Source organism: Onychostruthus taczanowskii, unplaced genomic scaffold, assembly GCF_017590055.1.
Source record: "Onychostruthus taczanowskii isolate IOZ18803 unplaced genomic scaffold, ASM1759005v1 scaffold53, whole genome shotgun sequence".
NCBI classification, from domain to species: domain Eukaryota; kingdom Metazoa; phylum Chordata; class Aves; order Passeriformes; family Passeridae; genus Onychostruthus; species Onychostruthus taczanowskii.
In genome coordinates, this window is record NW_024502902.1 from 5,854,251 (window position 1) to 5,869,458 (window position 15,208).

The 15,208-nt window shown below is 38.9% G+C and overlaps 1 protein-coding gene across 1 annotated transcript in view; it reads right to left on the reverse strand.

Moving 5' to 3' along the window:
- The window catches only part of RFX4 (regulatory factor X4), an 82,499-nt gene that overhangs the window by 55,547 nt on the left and 11,744 nt on the right, over positions 1–15,208 (reverse strand). The window contains exons 2-4 of the mRNA XM_041416970.1: positions 11,800–11,906; positions 10,836–10,922; positions 3,983–4,043 (exon numbers count right to left, since the gene is read on the reverse strand). Coding sequence (XP_041272904.1) covers positions 3,983–4,043; positions 10,836–10,922; positions 11,800–11,906 — 255 coding nt within the window. The remainder of the gene's footprint in view (positions 1–3,982; positions 4,044–10,835; positions 10,923–11,799; positions 11,907–15,208) is intronic.

The window sequence follows — 15,208 nt, forward strand, 5'->3', positions numbered from 1 at the left end:
TCTGGGGAGAATCCATTCCTCACCGTTTTTCACCTTGCTCTTTTAAAATTATTTTTATAAACATTGCAGAAAATAGAGTAGTTTTGTTGACTTTAGCTTCACTTTGGTCAACCAGTTCACCACTGAAATAAACATGAACATTTTAGAGCCAAGCTACAGCTTTACAGATGATAATGAGCACAGGAACATGGAATAAGCACAGAATACCAGGTATTGCTATATTCATGCCTTAACAGTTAAATTCAAGCTTGTGTAGTTTCCCAAATTATGATGTATTTGGCAGTTGCCTCAATTATGATGTATTTGGCAGTAATGCTACATTTACCAGGCCTTTCACTTCATTTTGTGTCATCAACAAAACAAAACAAAAGCATCATTCCTGTTTCCAGGAAAAGGCTATTTAGCCAGGCTGACAGCCATCCAGACACAATTCTTGGCTTCTTCAGCTACTCTTCATCCTCCACATTTAAAACATTTCAACATTTTTCACCTTTGGAGAGATACAAATATTAAGGATATCTCCCTATGGGACTGATACAATTTGCTCTTTACAGCAAGATTCCAGACAAGGAATAACTAATAAAGCTGATGGCAATATGAACCAGTGACAAAATGTACTTATTTCCCTTATGCATTTGCTATGCTTTCCCTACTGCTTTCTTCCTCTTCTTTTTTTTTTCCACCTGATGTTTTCTCAGTGTCTGGTTTTTGACACTCCATTGCCTTCACTAGCTCTAAATGGTAGTAGCATCTAACCGTAAAAACATGACCAGTTTTTACTTGGCAGACACCAGATGCTGCAGACCATTGTGAGGTTTCCATTTACCAGAACAAGGGCAGTTTGGCACTGTATCCTGAAAACAGTAATTTACCCCACCAATTCCACCTCTTGAATGCAGCCCACAGATTGTTGTTAGAAGACAGGACACATGCTTGCCCAAGAACACACAGATATATTTTTTAGTCTTCCCTGAGTTGTGCAAATACGTGGTGTGAGGTCTGATGTTCTGCTTTTAGCTGGGAAAGGGTAATTTTTTTCCAAGTGGCTGGTCCTGCACTATGATTTGGGTTTAGGATGAGAATAACGTTGATAACACTTTCAGGTGTTGCTAAGTTGTCCTTACCCCAAGTCAAGGACTCTCCATTCTCCCACATTGTGACAGAGAAGAGCAGCACAAGAAGCTGGGGGTGCCCACAACCCGACGAGCTGGCCTGAACAGGCCAAAGGAATATTCCACACCACAGAACATCACATCCAGTAAATAATCTGGGGGGAGTTGGCTGTGAGGTGCTGATCACTGCTCAAAGATGAGCTGGGCCTTGGTCAGTGGGTGATGAACAACTGCATTGCGCATCACGTTTTTTCTTGGATTTTATTACGCTTTTTCCTTTTCATTAACACTACTGCTATTATTAATATATTATTTTACTTTAATTATTCATCTGGCCTTACCTCAGCCTATGGGTTTTACCTTTACCTTTTCTCCTCCCCATCCCAGTGAGAGCAGGGAAGGGGAAGCAGTGAGTGAGCAGCTGTGTGGTACTTACTTGTTAGCTGAGGTTTAACCACCACACCTGAGCAAGCAAAACTGTCCAGCATGTAAAGCTGCAGCTCCAGGAAGTGCTCTGTGCAGCAATTCTACAGTGCTGATCACAACAGTTTACCAACCTGGGTAAACTGGGTGCTACTGCAGTACAAATAACCCAGGGCTGTGTCTGACTTCCCAGAACAGTGGAAACTGCACATCTTCACCCAAAATAAGCTTGCTACTTTAGCAGTTTGACCCTAACTTTTGAGTTTCTTATTTTATTTAGCATATCAATTTCTCCAGGAAATATCAATTCAAAGCTGCAGTACATATGTTGAAAAGCATATGGAAGCTACCAGAAAACTGTTCTGTAGGTATGGCTCATAAGCTGGGGAACTTTTTACCTACATGCCCGTTAATAAATTCAGCCAATTGTATAATTCAGTTTGCCAGCAGTTGAAGATTTTAAACATTAAACTTCTTTGCTTTCTGTTACCTCATGGAATTTTGGGTGAAAGATGAATGGAGGAAATTGCAGATGCTCCAGAAGACTCAATGGGGAGAATATTTGACCTATTTCAACATGTAAGAAACATAATACAACAGACAGGTAGTAAGCCAGTACACTACCAAGAGAGAAGGGAAGAAGTTGCAAGCAGCCTTTTCAGAACCAGAATTCTAGGACTCTACTGCAAACACAGCTGAATGAGCATTAGTGTGCACACTACATTCCAGCAGGGGTCAATATCCCAGGAGTTTAGGGATTTACTAACCTTTATGACTGACGAAGCTTGAAAGTATTTGGCAAAAGACTGTTTACAGTATTTGCATGTTTTCTGTTGGGAACAGTATCACTGGATGTTCTAATTAATGCTGGCTTCTTGGCTATGACATTATTTGCTCCTGTGGAAAAGGCTCTTAACTGACTTCACTGCAAAATAAACACTGCTCTGCATCTGGGACTGGTAAGACCTGCTCACTATTTTATTTTAGCTAGATAGTTCTTTATTATCCTGTTTGAACTGTGTTGAAGCTGTGAAAGTGAATAATAATAAATTACCACTATGACGTTTCATTATTATTTTAATAATTTTCTCTCTGTCTATAGTTACCCCCTTTTTTGAGTGTCTGTTAAAGAAAAGTCCTTTACTTTTCTTGAACTTCTGAAAAACAGCACTTTTGTGATACAAACAGCTACAAAGAAACAATAGCTCAGAACTAAATGCCTTTATTTATATTTGCCCATCTCATTATTTGCATTGAAAGTATCTGTAAGTTTCTGAATACTGGTAGCAACCTATTCAAAATCAACCCACAAATCCTGAGGATTTTTAGTCTAAAAACCTCACCAATCGACTTTAAAAAGCAAATATAGAAGAAATAATCTAAATCATTTTTGCATGTTTCACAGAGTCATGTAATTTCACAGGCAGAAAAAATGGGAGTAAAATACACCGAATAAATTATTCTTTTCTGTTTTTTCAGTGAAATCTCCCAAGAGACTGACAGAAGCAGAGAAAGAAGTTTGCTAACATTTTGCTTTAAAAAACTCTCATTTTTAACCAATAATCTTATCTATTAATCCAGAAAGTACAAGAAGTACTTCAGGTATTTATGGATAAAGGCCTTTCTTTAAAAAGGCTTAGAACAAGCTAAAGACTATGGGATTTCAGATAAGCGTGCTCAGAGGCTTCTCTGTAAGAGAGCTCTGTTCTGCCAGATATATGGAACCTCTCGGAAGATACTTGATGACTTACAATATTAAGTAATCTAAACAAGAATTAGATATCTAAATTGAGGCAAAAGTCAACAAGAGTCTAAGAGATGACCTATAGCAAGGGATGTCAGAATTAGAGGTACACATTACAGAACATGCAGACTAAAATACTGCTGCAAATTACAGGGAACAGCACTTATTTATTTTTTATAGCACTGTAGACTAACTCTCAAACTATCCTCTCTCTTCCTAATTACCCTTCCTTTTTTCTCCTCACTAACTTTGTAACGCGATGTTGACAAATTAATCAAACCTCAAACTCTTTCCTTTTGTTGTCTTCTACATTAAATTACAGAGATCTCATGTCAGGAAAACAGTTGGTATGGGTGGGCTTCATCAGACACTGAAACAAATGCGAGTCTTGAAAAAAAATCTCAGTACTAGTTTTCTTTTTTGCAGTAAATGTAACAACGATGACAAACCACGGAAGATCAGCTGAAAAGGCAAATAAATACATTTAGTCGATTTTCTAAACTGTATCAAAAGTTTCCTCTGTTCAAACAAATCCTGTAAGACATTTGTTGAGAAATGCTGAACAGGTTACAAACAGGCACATGAAACACAGTGAAAGGATCTTTAGAACTCTAAGATGGCCAAGAGCTCTATTCCTTCATCTGGAAAAAGCATTAGAAAAAACACTAAGAGATTTTCTTGATCTTTTTAAAAGGCATCTTACCACTGCAGTGTAGCTGGAGTTGAATGCGGTTTTGATGCTCTATTATTTTCTTTTTCCTCATCTGTTAAGAAACAAACAAAAAAAGCTGTGTGATTTCATCAGGAATTTCTCAGGAATTCATGAACTGTTTCTTAAAAATAAATAATTTTTTAATGGTAAGAATTTTTCTTAAACTAATTAAAATAAATTTTAAAACAATTAAAATGTGCTGAAGTGCCAAAGCTTTCTCAAAATTCTGGCTAAAATTCAGAAATATAAATAATGATGTTCTCTAAACTACCATCTGTAGATACTGTTTAAGGCAGTAAACTGTGCAAATATCACAGACAACAGGAGCAGAGTGGTACCTAGGAATATTGACATTGAAAAGGATAAATTTATATGGGGAAAAAAGCAACTCAGACTCTACCAGCATGTGAGAACATGTAAACAGTTTTCACTCACTATAAGAGAACTGTTGCATTACACAAATTTTATATTAGATAAGGCGTTTAAACTAATGGGGTACACACATTTTTTGAGCCTAACATAAGGTAATTATTAGGTGTTTATAAATTTAGAGTGATTAATTCTTAATGAGAAGAACTGTATATTCTTTAATATACTTTATTCCTTTTCAGGTGATTTCTCTGATAATTTCCCCCATTAACGTTTCCAAGGCAACTCTGGTTTGCTGACTTTCCAAAAATTCGGATAAAAGATGAATAAGGAAAAAAGTAATTGAAACAAAACTTCAAATATTGGATTCTTCCTAGCAGGCATTTGTTCTTTTGAAACAATTTAGAAATGTGTATAGAATAATTCTGACTAAATCATGTTTTGTTAAACATATAAAACATTCCTGGATGAAAGCTTAGTGGAGCACGATCAGCAGCTCCAGAAAGTTATTCTTTGGGAAACAGTGTTGTATCAAACACATTTTGAGATTTTAACAGCTTTGTCCCCGATGAAAGCATTCAGCATAGATTGCTTTGATACCTAAATAATGGGGTAAAGCTGTACACCACGCTGCAAGTCGCATTTCTCCATGCAATTAACTTTTGGAAGTCATTTAAGCGAGCCTTTAGGATGCGGGATCTTACGGGAGCAGCGCTATCTCCTCGGCACATCGGACCCTCTTGGGAGGCCTTTTGTGCTGTGCGGGGAACCCACGAGCACAAATAACACCCCGGCTTGGAAGGCTCTGCGTGCAGCCCTCGTACCCCAGGATTTCTTGCCTTACCCACGGGAAGCTGTGCCGGCCGAACATCCTTTATCCCTGAGCGCCAGGAAATCCCATTCCGCAGCTCCCCGCGGACCCACAGCGCAGCCCCCCCCCGCATCTGCATGACAATGGGCCCCTAATTATTGGGCCGCACACTCCCTCCCTGCCTTTCAGGGCCCGCTTTTATTCAGCACACAGGACCAACATACACATCTCAAATCACTTCTAAATTGTGGGTTTCGTTTGTTTTTCCTAACCAGGCGGTCGGTGTGCAGCTAACGCGGGCACATGGGCCTGAATGCCGAGGGGCCGTGGCTGCCGCCCCGCACACCCAAGGACCTGTCATGGGATGGCTTCCACCTGTGCTAACGGGGCTGAATTCCCCTCTGGATACGTGGCAGACATCAAACTTCAAGTCAATATCTAAGTTACACAATATCTCTGCACCCTTTCCATCCCCCCCATCAGCTGTTTTTCACTTGCATTAAGAGTGAGCTGCTGTGAGCAGGTTCCTTACCCAACCTGCCCTCAGACACACTTCACGCTAGCCATACTCGGCTCCTCCCACTCAAATCCTCCCTAACTATTTCTTTTAACGATGCAAACTAACAATTAGGTGATAAACAGCAATTTATGTCTCCTTCCTCAGGTATATTTGTCTCCTGGGGATCCTTCTTGAAGACCCCTCAGCATCTTCCCCTAACTGTCCCTTAAAACCAAGAAGGAAAAGATGAACTTCAACTGTAACTCAGAAAATTTCTTTAAGTGTTAATTTCCATTGAACAACTGGATTTTCAACAAAGCTAAATTTTTCACAGAGTTATTGCTTGTCACCCCAAAGACAATTCTCTGTACAAGAAAACGGTGCAACTTTGTTTTCTGTCAATGAACCAGCTGCCAGCCAAACTTTTACTTTTCCATTACAAAGATGGAAAGAGTTGCAGATGGTACAGGAATAGATGGGACCTAGAAATACAAACTTTCAGTATTACATATAAAAGCTCTTCATTCTACCTTGTCTAGTTTAACAATATAATCTTATCAGATAATTGACTAGCAGAAAATAATAAATAGCTTTATACTTTATATTTTAGCTGTCAGCAGGGCACCTAATGGTGTCCATATCAAGCAGAGAATGTTTAACTCTTGACTCAGGTCTGATACCAGATCACTTTGTCTAGCATGAAAGAGGAAGGGAAAACAGCATTTCATACTTTTTGGCCTGTCATTTTATCAATTCACATCAAAACAACACTGTAGATTAAAATAAAGGCATACCTTTTAAAATTCAATACTTTTAAAATCCAACCTATATTGCAGGAAAAGGAAATAAAAAGACCAAAAAGAAGTCCTGCTTCAAGGCACTGTCAAAGAAGAGACATAACAATTTTTCTGTGACAAATCCAAAAGGTCTTGAAGTCCCAAGGAAAAATCTTGTTCAATTCACAGTTGCAGAGCTTCACAAAAAGCACCCCAGGGAGAAACCCATGAAGTATGCTCACACCACTGCCAATAGGAGGACTACCAGGATCCCAAGCAAAGGTGTCTTCAAGGTACCTGATTAAGTGGAAAACTTGGTACTCATCCCAAACTGAATGCAGATAATATCTTAGACAACTGCAAGTAAAAGTCTCAGCACAGAAGGGGCCTTTAAACATAATAAAACCAGGAATCAATGATGTTCTAGAAAAATAGTATTTGTTAGCTCACAGAGATATCGGAGGATCCTTTTGTCCCAAACTCCATGGAAGTTCTTTTGCTAACTTCTCCATCTCACTTCCAAAATTCTGTTTCAAAGCCACTCAAGTAGAGTCCTGTTTCTATCCTGTGCGTGTTTGTATCTTTGTGGCTTTCCCAGAGCTCTCAGTGGGATCCTCTAACTTTTGCTGTCTGATTCTAGGTACGGCTCAAGGGATTTCTTACTTCTTGGTGCAAGGCACGGAGACAACAGGAGCTGTACTCAGCAGCTTTGAGCCTGCTGCCTTAAACACAGGGAGTGGAACAACCTGAAGCGAAGACACACCTTTTATTGTAATGTGTTAGTCTTAGTCTGTTTATTGTAACTAAAATGGAGCTAAGTTCTTCTTTCCACTGTGGAGGTAATTGGAGAGCCCTGTACTTTCCAGTGCTGCCTGCATGTGTCTCAAAACCAAGAAAGAAACTAACATGCTGTTACTACCTTTATATAGATAAAATCCTTCCCTTAGTTCAGGTAGCTGCACAATTTTCAGAGGAATATCCTCTTCCTCTGTACCTCCTGCAGACCAGATTGTGACTGTTCTCAGAAGTGATTTGGCCTTAGCCAAAATTAAATTATAGTACTAAGCTATCTTGTCTCCTATTTACATGTAGCCATAAATGAGATTCAGGCTTATTAGCATGTATTCCATGCTTTTAGAACAGTGGGAGATTTTAAAATCCTCTGAGAAATATGGAAGCATAGTTTTCACTGAGTAGGTATAACTGAAAAAGAAAGAATTTTCTCCAAGGAAAATTTCAGTGAAAGCAAGTAGCTGCTCTTTTTTAAACTTTTTTTTTTTTTTTTTTTTTTTTTAATAGAAGCATAAGAGGTTTACTTCAAACAAAAAACAAAGCTGCTGGGTAAGTCATTACAGCTAGTATGAGCAAGGATTTTGAGTACCACTTTTGAAGCACAAAAAGTAGTCTGAATATTTTCTTTTATCTCCTAGGAAGTCCACACATTCACATTTCCAAATAAGCAAGAAAATTTGGACAAGCAACCCTTCCACCTCATCAAGAAACATCACGATTCCTTCCCCACAGAACTGAAGTTGAAACTTTCGCAAGCCTTTGTGTTCTTCCGGACCTCTATTTCAATTTGCATAATCTGGTTTAATGCACAGTACACAGAAAATGTTATGGAATTGGTTTTTTTCAATTATTGGCTACAAGATTGTACCGTTCCCTTTTCCTGTGAATCTTTTGACTAATGTGGAATATGGAAGTGGCAGCAGGAAAAAATGTTTTAAAAGCTGGAAAGTGAAATAAAACTTAGTGATAATTTTTATACTAGAATGTAAAGATTGTGGTTTGGAAGAGGTCATAAAATGTTCCAAAAGGGTCAGAAGCACCCAAGGAAGCACAGAGATCCTGTGAATCCATGGCTATGAGTCATCATTTACTTTCCCAGTGTAATGCAGGTTCAAGAGGCCTGGGGATATCTGGATAAGAATGGAAGATTGCAAAGGACCCCTGTGGCCTGAAGTATGGTTCTGTAGCATACTTCAGCTGTAGAAAAGGAGACCACCAAAATTATTATTCCTATTAATCCTAAACCCCTATGAACTCTAAAATCATCCAGGAAAAAAATAATCACAAGAGCAAGCATTATGCCCAGTAAGAACATTATTGGTTCACAGCACAAGTTCTCAATCTTCAGCGGAGCCAAGGCCAAAAAAAATCCACCCCAACTGAAAACTAAACCCACATTTTCCTTGGTAGTCCAGCCAACAGCTGCCTCATGTATGTAGAGACAAAAAAACTAGTCAAGAGAAAGGTGGTTTAGGTTTTCTTTTTGTTGCAGATGAAAACTGGACCAACCCTGACAACAGCAATTTGACCACCATTCTGAACAATTCAAATAGGGTTAACATGGGTTTTCTCAAAACATTTTACCTCCTGCTTTGTTTGTAAATGTATGACAGAAGCTGGACAAAGAATGACATGATGGTTTGGAAATTTCTGGGTTTTTTTTTTGGGTGGTGTTAGAAAAATGTTAGAAAGAACTCAAGGGCTAGAAACGAGCACATAGGACAATGATTTCTGCAATGAAACTTCTAGTTTGTTCTGGATTTCACAGATTATTGCTGTGGCTTATTTTGCTTTCCTATTTCTTCCTCTTCACCTTCTCCCTTCCCTCACCTCCCCCTCAAAACAAGGATGACTTTTCAGGTGGATTAATTCTCTTATCTGCACTGCAGAAATGCTGGTAATCAGTGCAAAGGAAGCATCTGGAAGAACTGGCTATTAAGAAGGAAGCTAGATAAAATCAACTCTGCCTCTCATTTGGGTTTCCATTATGTGCAGTGACAATGTCTTCTGCACACAAATAGAGGAACAAATTCATTTATGTATTTTGTTTTATCAGTTCTAAATTCACTGCCTTTCATTATCATTCCTTGCCCCTTATTTCCAGAACCAGAAAACAGAATGAGCCACCATGCCATCTTCTCAATGCCACTGTCTGAAACACCTGCTCTTGTTAACCACACAGGTCCTCATTTTACTGGCCCCAGCTATGTGGAAATTTCTCATGCTCATATTTAAAGCACATTTAACAATCCTGAATTCTGACCCTATGAAGAGTCTGAAGACACATCTCATTAATTACAGATTCCTTCCATCACTTTCTCAGTAGCATCAGAGTGAAATGAACTTTGTGTATCTCACAGATAAGATAAGACTCAAAATTGCAAGCTTCTTTTTTTATTTTCACTATAATCCACTATAATTTTTCAAAGATAAATTAATTTCTATTCCTTAATTTTTAAAAACAGAAAACCCCAAACCTCTCCCAGTTTCATTGTCTATTTTTAAAGATTCTTGTTCATGGTTCTTAGCTTGGGAGTCATGAATAAATACCATTTTTCTACTAACATCTTCCTTCTCCTTCAGAAATATTCCCTCAAAAATATCCCTAGACAAATGAGAGTAAGGCCCCAATACAGCAAATTTCATGATCCATTACAATATTGTGCTACAAGGCATGTAGTTTTGCCACAAAGTCAAAATAAAGAATTCTCTTAAAATGGAAAAAAAAAAAAAAAGTAAAAGGAAACTGCAGCAATGAAGTTATTTAAAATACACTTTTAAAACACATATTTATGAAATGTAAATTACTAGTTACTGGATTAAAGAATTCCATCTACATTAATATCTTGTAATGTGAATATATGAATTCTGAAGATGAAAAGTAACACAAAGAGTATTTTCCTTTAGGCAAATTAAGCAGAATAGAAATTGCATAAACAGGAAAAACTAAACGGTAGGCTAGAAATTGTCTTGCAATTTTAAAAACAAACAAATTGGTTGTTTTAAACTACTTTGAAATAATTTTGATTACCAGCTATTGTTAAAAATCAAGATCTAAAATTAATATCACTAGAAAAGAAAAAAAAACAGTTTATTTAAAATCAGCTAGATTGATAAATGTTTTCTCTCTCTGACTAAAAAGAAAACAATATCATGTTTTAGTAAGTGATTTTTTAATCTCACAATTGTTTAATTCTTAATGGAAATTTTTTTTTAATTTATGTTTTGATATAGCAGCATTGGAAAACAGCACATTTTTTCCTCGTATTTTGACCACATGGTGTTCACCAGTGAAAAGCAAAACAGGTGATTTTTCTTCTAAGCTGATCCTAACAGCACATTTTAGTGGTCATTCAACCTTCATCCAGTGACACACAAATTCTTCTAATTGCTTTATCCAATAAACAGTATTATTTCCTTTTAAAAATGCAAATATCCCAGAAAAAAAACTTAGTAAAACTACTGAGTATGTCAAGTGAGTTGACTCTTTAAAATACACAGTACTATAAATTTAATCGAGCTGTAGCAACTTATATAGCAGGAAATGAGCACTCCGACAGGTTCACACTCACTTTAAATGAATAACAAGTTACTTACTTTCATCATTAGAAACATTCCCCAGAGAGGTGTGACTGGAATAACGTTTGTTTTCACTTTCATTGAGACATCGTTCAATCCAACTCTCTGCAAAAAAAAAAACTCTTTTGTTTGTCTTTGCGTAAAATATAAACTTACAACAGATAAATCTAAATAAAATGTCATCATTCAACAGAAGATGATCTTGAACATTTGTATTAAAATATGTTTGATCTGAGGATATTTAGCAAGAAAATCTTTCTTGCTTTTAAACTTAGCTGTTGCCTTCTAGCTTCATTTTCTGTGTTTTTTTCTTTTTTTTGCTTTTAAACTACAGAGGCTGAAACACTTCTGTGTACAAAACAAAGGTCCTTCATATATTCTGTTCCCCATCACGTGATGCATTAAAAAATAAAATTCAAATTAAATACGGAAATCACACCAGTTTTCAATTCTTAGTCTGGCAAAGGCTTATATCCTCGAGTATTCCCACTGTTTTGGAAGACCTCTTACTGGGCATAAAATAAATCACTCATGTGAATTTTGGTTCAATCGAGGATCAAACAGTGCTCTGTGAAGCCCAGTCCTACAACCTCATTCACACTGGTGGAGTCCCAGGCACTGCTGAGATTTTTTCCTCACTGGTACAAGTCCAATGTAGCAAGTCAGCAGCCGCTGAGCTGCTCAAACCTTTGTCAACCCACAGTGCAAATGCAACCACTCCTGTTCCTCCCTGTTTTTCAATACATTCCTACCAGTCAGATGAGTTACCTACAGCATTACATTGATTTGAAGCCACTGTTCTTCCTGGAAGCTATAACTTATGTCCCCGATGACTTTAGAGGATGCACCAGGCTCAGCAGAATATACTGTTACAGGTCTTCAGGGCAAAAGTTACACCTTCTTATGTGTTTCCTTGGACAAAGTATGAAATATGGGTTCTTGAGTTTGCCTAAATCCCTAGGTATTGCTACAATAAACTGACCTCCCTCGTAAGATTGTTTTTCAAGGGCATGAACGTGGGCAGAAAAGAGCTTATGCTCAGAGAGCTCGCTGTCGTCAAAGCAAGAAAAAGAAGGGATAGATGGAAGTCTGCAAGGCAAGCCTGCAAGTTATGACAGGAGTTACGACACCCCACTGAGTGAAGAGATGCACAAGACACAAGGGGAAAGAGGCTTCGCTGTCAGCAAACTGCCAGAGCCAGAAACACCTTCAAAGACATGGAAATGGCTCCAGATTCCTTTCCATAAGCCCCTCCCCCACCAGCCACCAGGCTACCTGCACAGCACAGGCAGTAGTCTGCCAGCCAGCAAAAGCCCATCACCGCAGCAAGCTTGAAGGGAAAGCAGCAACCCAGCATCTTGGGAAAGCTGCCCATCTGGTTTATAGAAGACGAAAGTTGGTATGCCTAATTTCAGCACTAGACACCAATGAACAAATAAATGGTCATGGCCAAATACATCCTTCAGGAAAAGAATGCTTTTAAACCCAGGCAGTTGTATAAACTTGTGCGTGTTCCTCTGTACACACTCCCTCCGCTGCCACATAAACAAAAGGGCAATGGCACCTGTGCAGAACCTCAGAAAGCGTGTGCTGAGAACCCTTCAGAGCGGATTTCCAGGCCCTGTCATGGGACTCCAGGTACTGTTGCTTTCTGTGCTTGTGGTTTTCAGGCAGTGTTGTGGCAGTTCCAGGCTATTCCCCTCCCCCCATATTCACAGTGGGAACATGCTGCAGTGCTGCCTTCACCAATACAAGCACATCCCTGTGTGCATCTCCCTCATTCACCATCACACTTGTGCCTAAGAAGCCTCACAGCCTGCTCCCTTGAGGTACTTCTCTGAAAACCATCAATAAATCCACTTGTTGGCAATAGATTTTAAAATTATATTTCTTCTCCCATCAAATTTAACACACAGCCTTGTTTAAAAATCACGGTAAGGCTGCTGACACCACGATGTAAGACCCGCCAGCAGGGCCTGTGCTGTGGAATCAGCCCCGGCTCAGTTACAAACCCACAAGCCGGTGGCGACTCCAACTTGGAGGCTTTCCCTGCTTGTGCTGCTCAGCTGCATGGAGTAGGGATGCATCACCTACTTGTCTGAGGGCCAACACAAGGATATGGCTCCTTTGTACCAGATTTCTTTTGCTGCACTAAAAATGAGCTCGCAGCATCTTCCCAGTCCCATTTTAGTACTGTGAGCTGTCTCACAGGTGAAGAGAAACTTGCTGCAGAGGGCAACATCAGAGAGAGGTGCAAGAAGCCTTGGGAAAGATTATCCTACCTCCTCCTCCTCCTTTCAACACACAGCCATGGCTGTATATAATTCCCTTGGCTCCGAGCCCAGCTGCAGGGAGTAAAAGCAAAGGCGGCTGCCATTAGCGCCAAGGGGAGACCAATGCCCAGCTCTGCCCTTTCTTTTCCTGCCGGCACTGAAAGCTGGGAAGCAGGGACGTATCCTCTTCCCTCGGCAGAGGGAACTGCCAGCAGCCATCTTTAGTCAAATTCCCTGCCTAAGTAGTAGGAAAAAAAACCCCAACTTTTTAAGTGTCACTCCATAACCATTTTCATCATCCTTGTTCATGCAGTGCCTGTGATAGCTGCGCACGTTCCCCTTTTTGACGGGAAAAGCAGCCAGTTTACACTGCCATGTCTAAAGCCTGGAACACGGTGCAGTTACAGTTTAATTATGTGCTGCAGCTCCTTTGGTCCTGAATCACCCCAGTTCAGCCTGCTGCAGCCTGAGTCTGGCTTTCTCTTTGTGGCCTTGCATTTAAATAGCTGATAGAAATTCTTCAGGCCTGAAAAGATACACGACCTGTCTGGCAGCAAAGAATGAAGAATACTAACTCTTTTGAGCAAAAATGTCAGGGAGTTTATAGCAAATTTGTCAAATTATTTAGCAAATGACAAAACGTGACAAAACCAACTATTTAAAAGCTGTATTATCTCATAAACCAAACTACGCAAGTATAAATAAATAAATATTCTAATATGTAACTTCATTTAATAAGTGGCTATTTCTCTACTGTTTGCCTAAAGAAAAACATTTTTACAAGGCTTTTAACTCGCAATATTAATAACAGTGTCTTCAGGTATTAAAAGAAAACACAACTACAGTCTTGATAAAATTTTAAATATTCTCATCAGCCCACAGATCCCAGGCACAGTAACACCTGCCCAAAATAAAACAAAAGGAGAAAGAGGCAGAGTGAACAAAATCAAAAGTCAAAATTAGGTTTGACTTTTAGAAGGTCTTTCAGAGTTAATAACATTAGATCTTGTTCCAGGCCTAAGGAACACAATGGGTTCCCTCCACATGTTCCCTCCCTCATGACTCGTGGGTGTGCCTGTCCCAGCAAGGAAAGGCCCATGGGGAACCCCTGGTGTCTCCAGGCTGTGGTTCCATCCAGAGGCTGGCACCGACCACATCACACCACTGTCCTAAATATGCATTGAGTCATGTGGGAGGGAATTTTTTTTCTGAGAAAAGCTTAATTATTGCACTTGAACCTTAGTTTTCACAGGCAGGATTTCACAGCAGGAAAACTCACAGAATGATGGAGAGTTCAGGCAGCGACTAAGCAAAAGTGCATATCAGACCTGATAACAATGATGAATCGTTAATAAGATGAGAAACCCCAAATTTCCAATGGGAAGTGCTTGTGAGAACAAAAGAAACTACATCCTAATACAGGCTGGATTTTTACTCACTGTTTTTAGTGCATAAGCCTTAAGGCATTTCCTCTCTCCCTCTAGGACTCCTTCCCATCAGGAGTCCCAGCACACTGTACCTTCAATTGTACTGAAACAAAGATCAGCACTAGTGAAAAAGCAAAAAACCAGATTAGGAATAGCTAGTAGTAAAATGTAGTATAGTCACTTACTCATAAGTGTGACACAGTATGGAAACTATCATAATCTTACTAGCAAAGAAAGAAAATAATTTTTTAATGGCATTTTGAGGTTCCATCTTCAAATATCATAGCAACTATTTTATTTTGCACAGGTCAAGAGTGAACTGTAGTGAAACACACAGCTGTGTTCCTTAGCCTTAAAATTTTTCTTATAGAATTTTGCATACCACTAAATACAAATACACTGTATCTGCTGTGGGATTCCCACATGAGGGAAAGGAGATAATTATTCAAATTACAATAATTTTCCCAGTGTAAATTTTCTGAAAGAATGTTACTACTACACCAACAAAAAAATTAGAAATCGTTCAAAATTAAATGCTGAAAGACGAACTTAAAATAACTATGAAACTATTTCTGCCCCTAATTTTGCCTCTTCTCTTCTTGATCCCAATCTTTCTAAAGCTGACACATCCACTGAGACTCAAGCACCAGAGTATTTCACTTCCATTCCATGTGCCCACCACACTTTTACC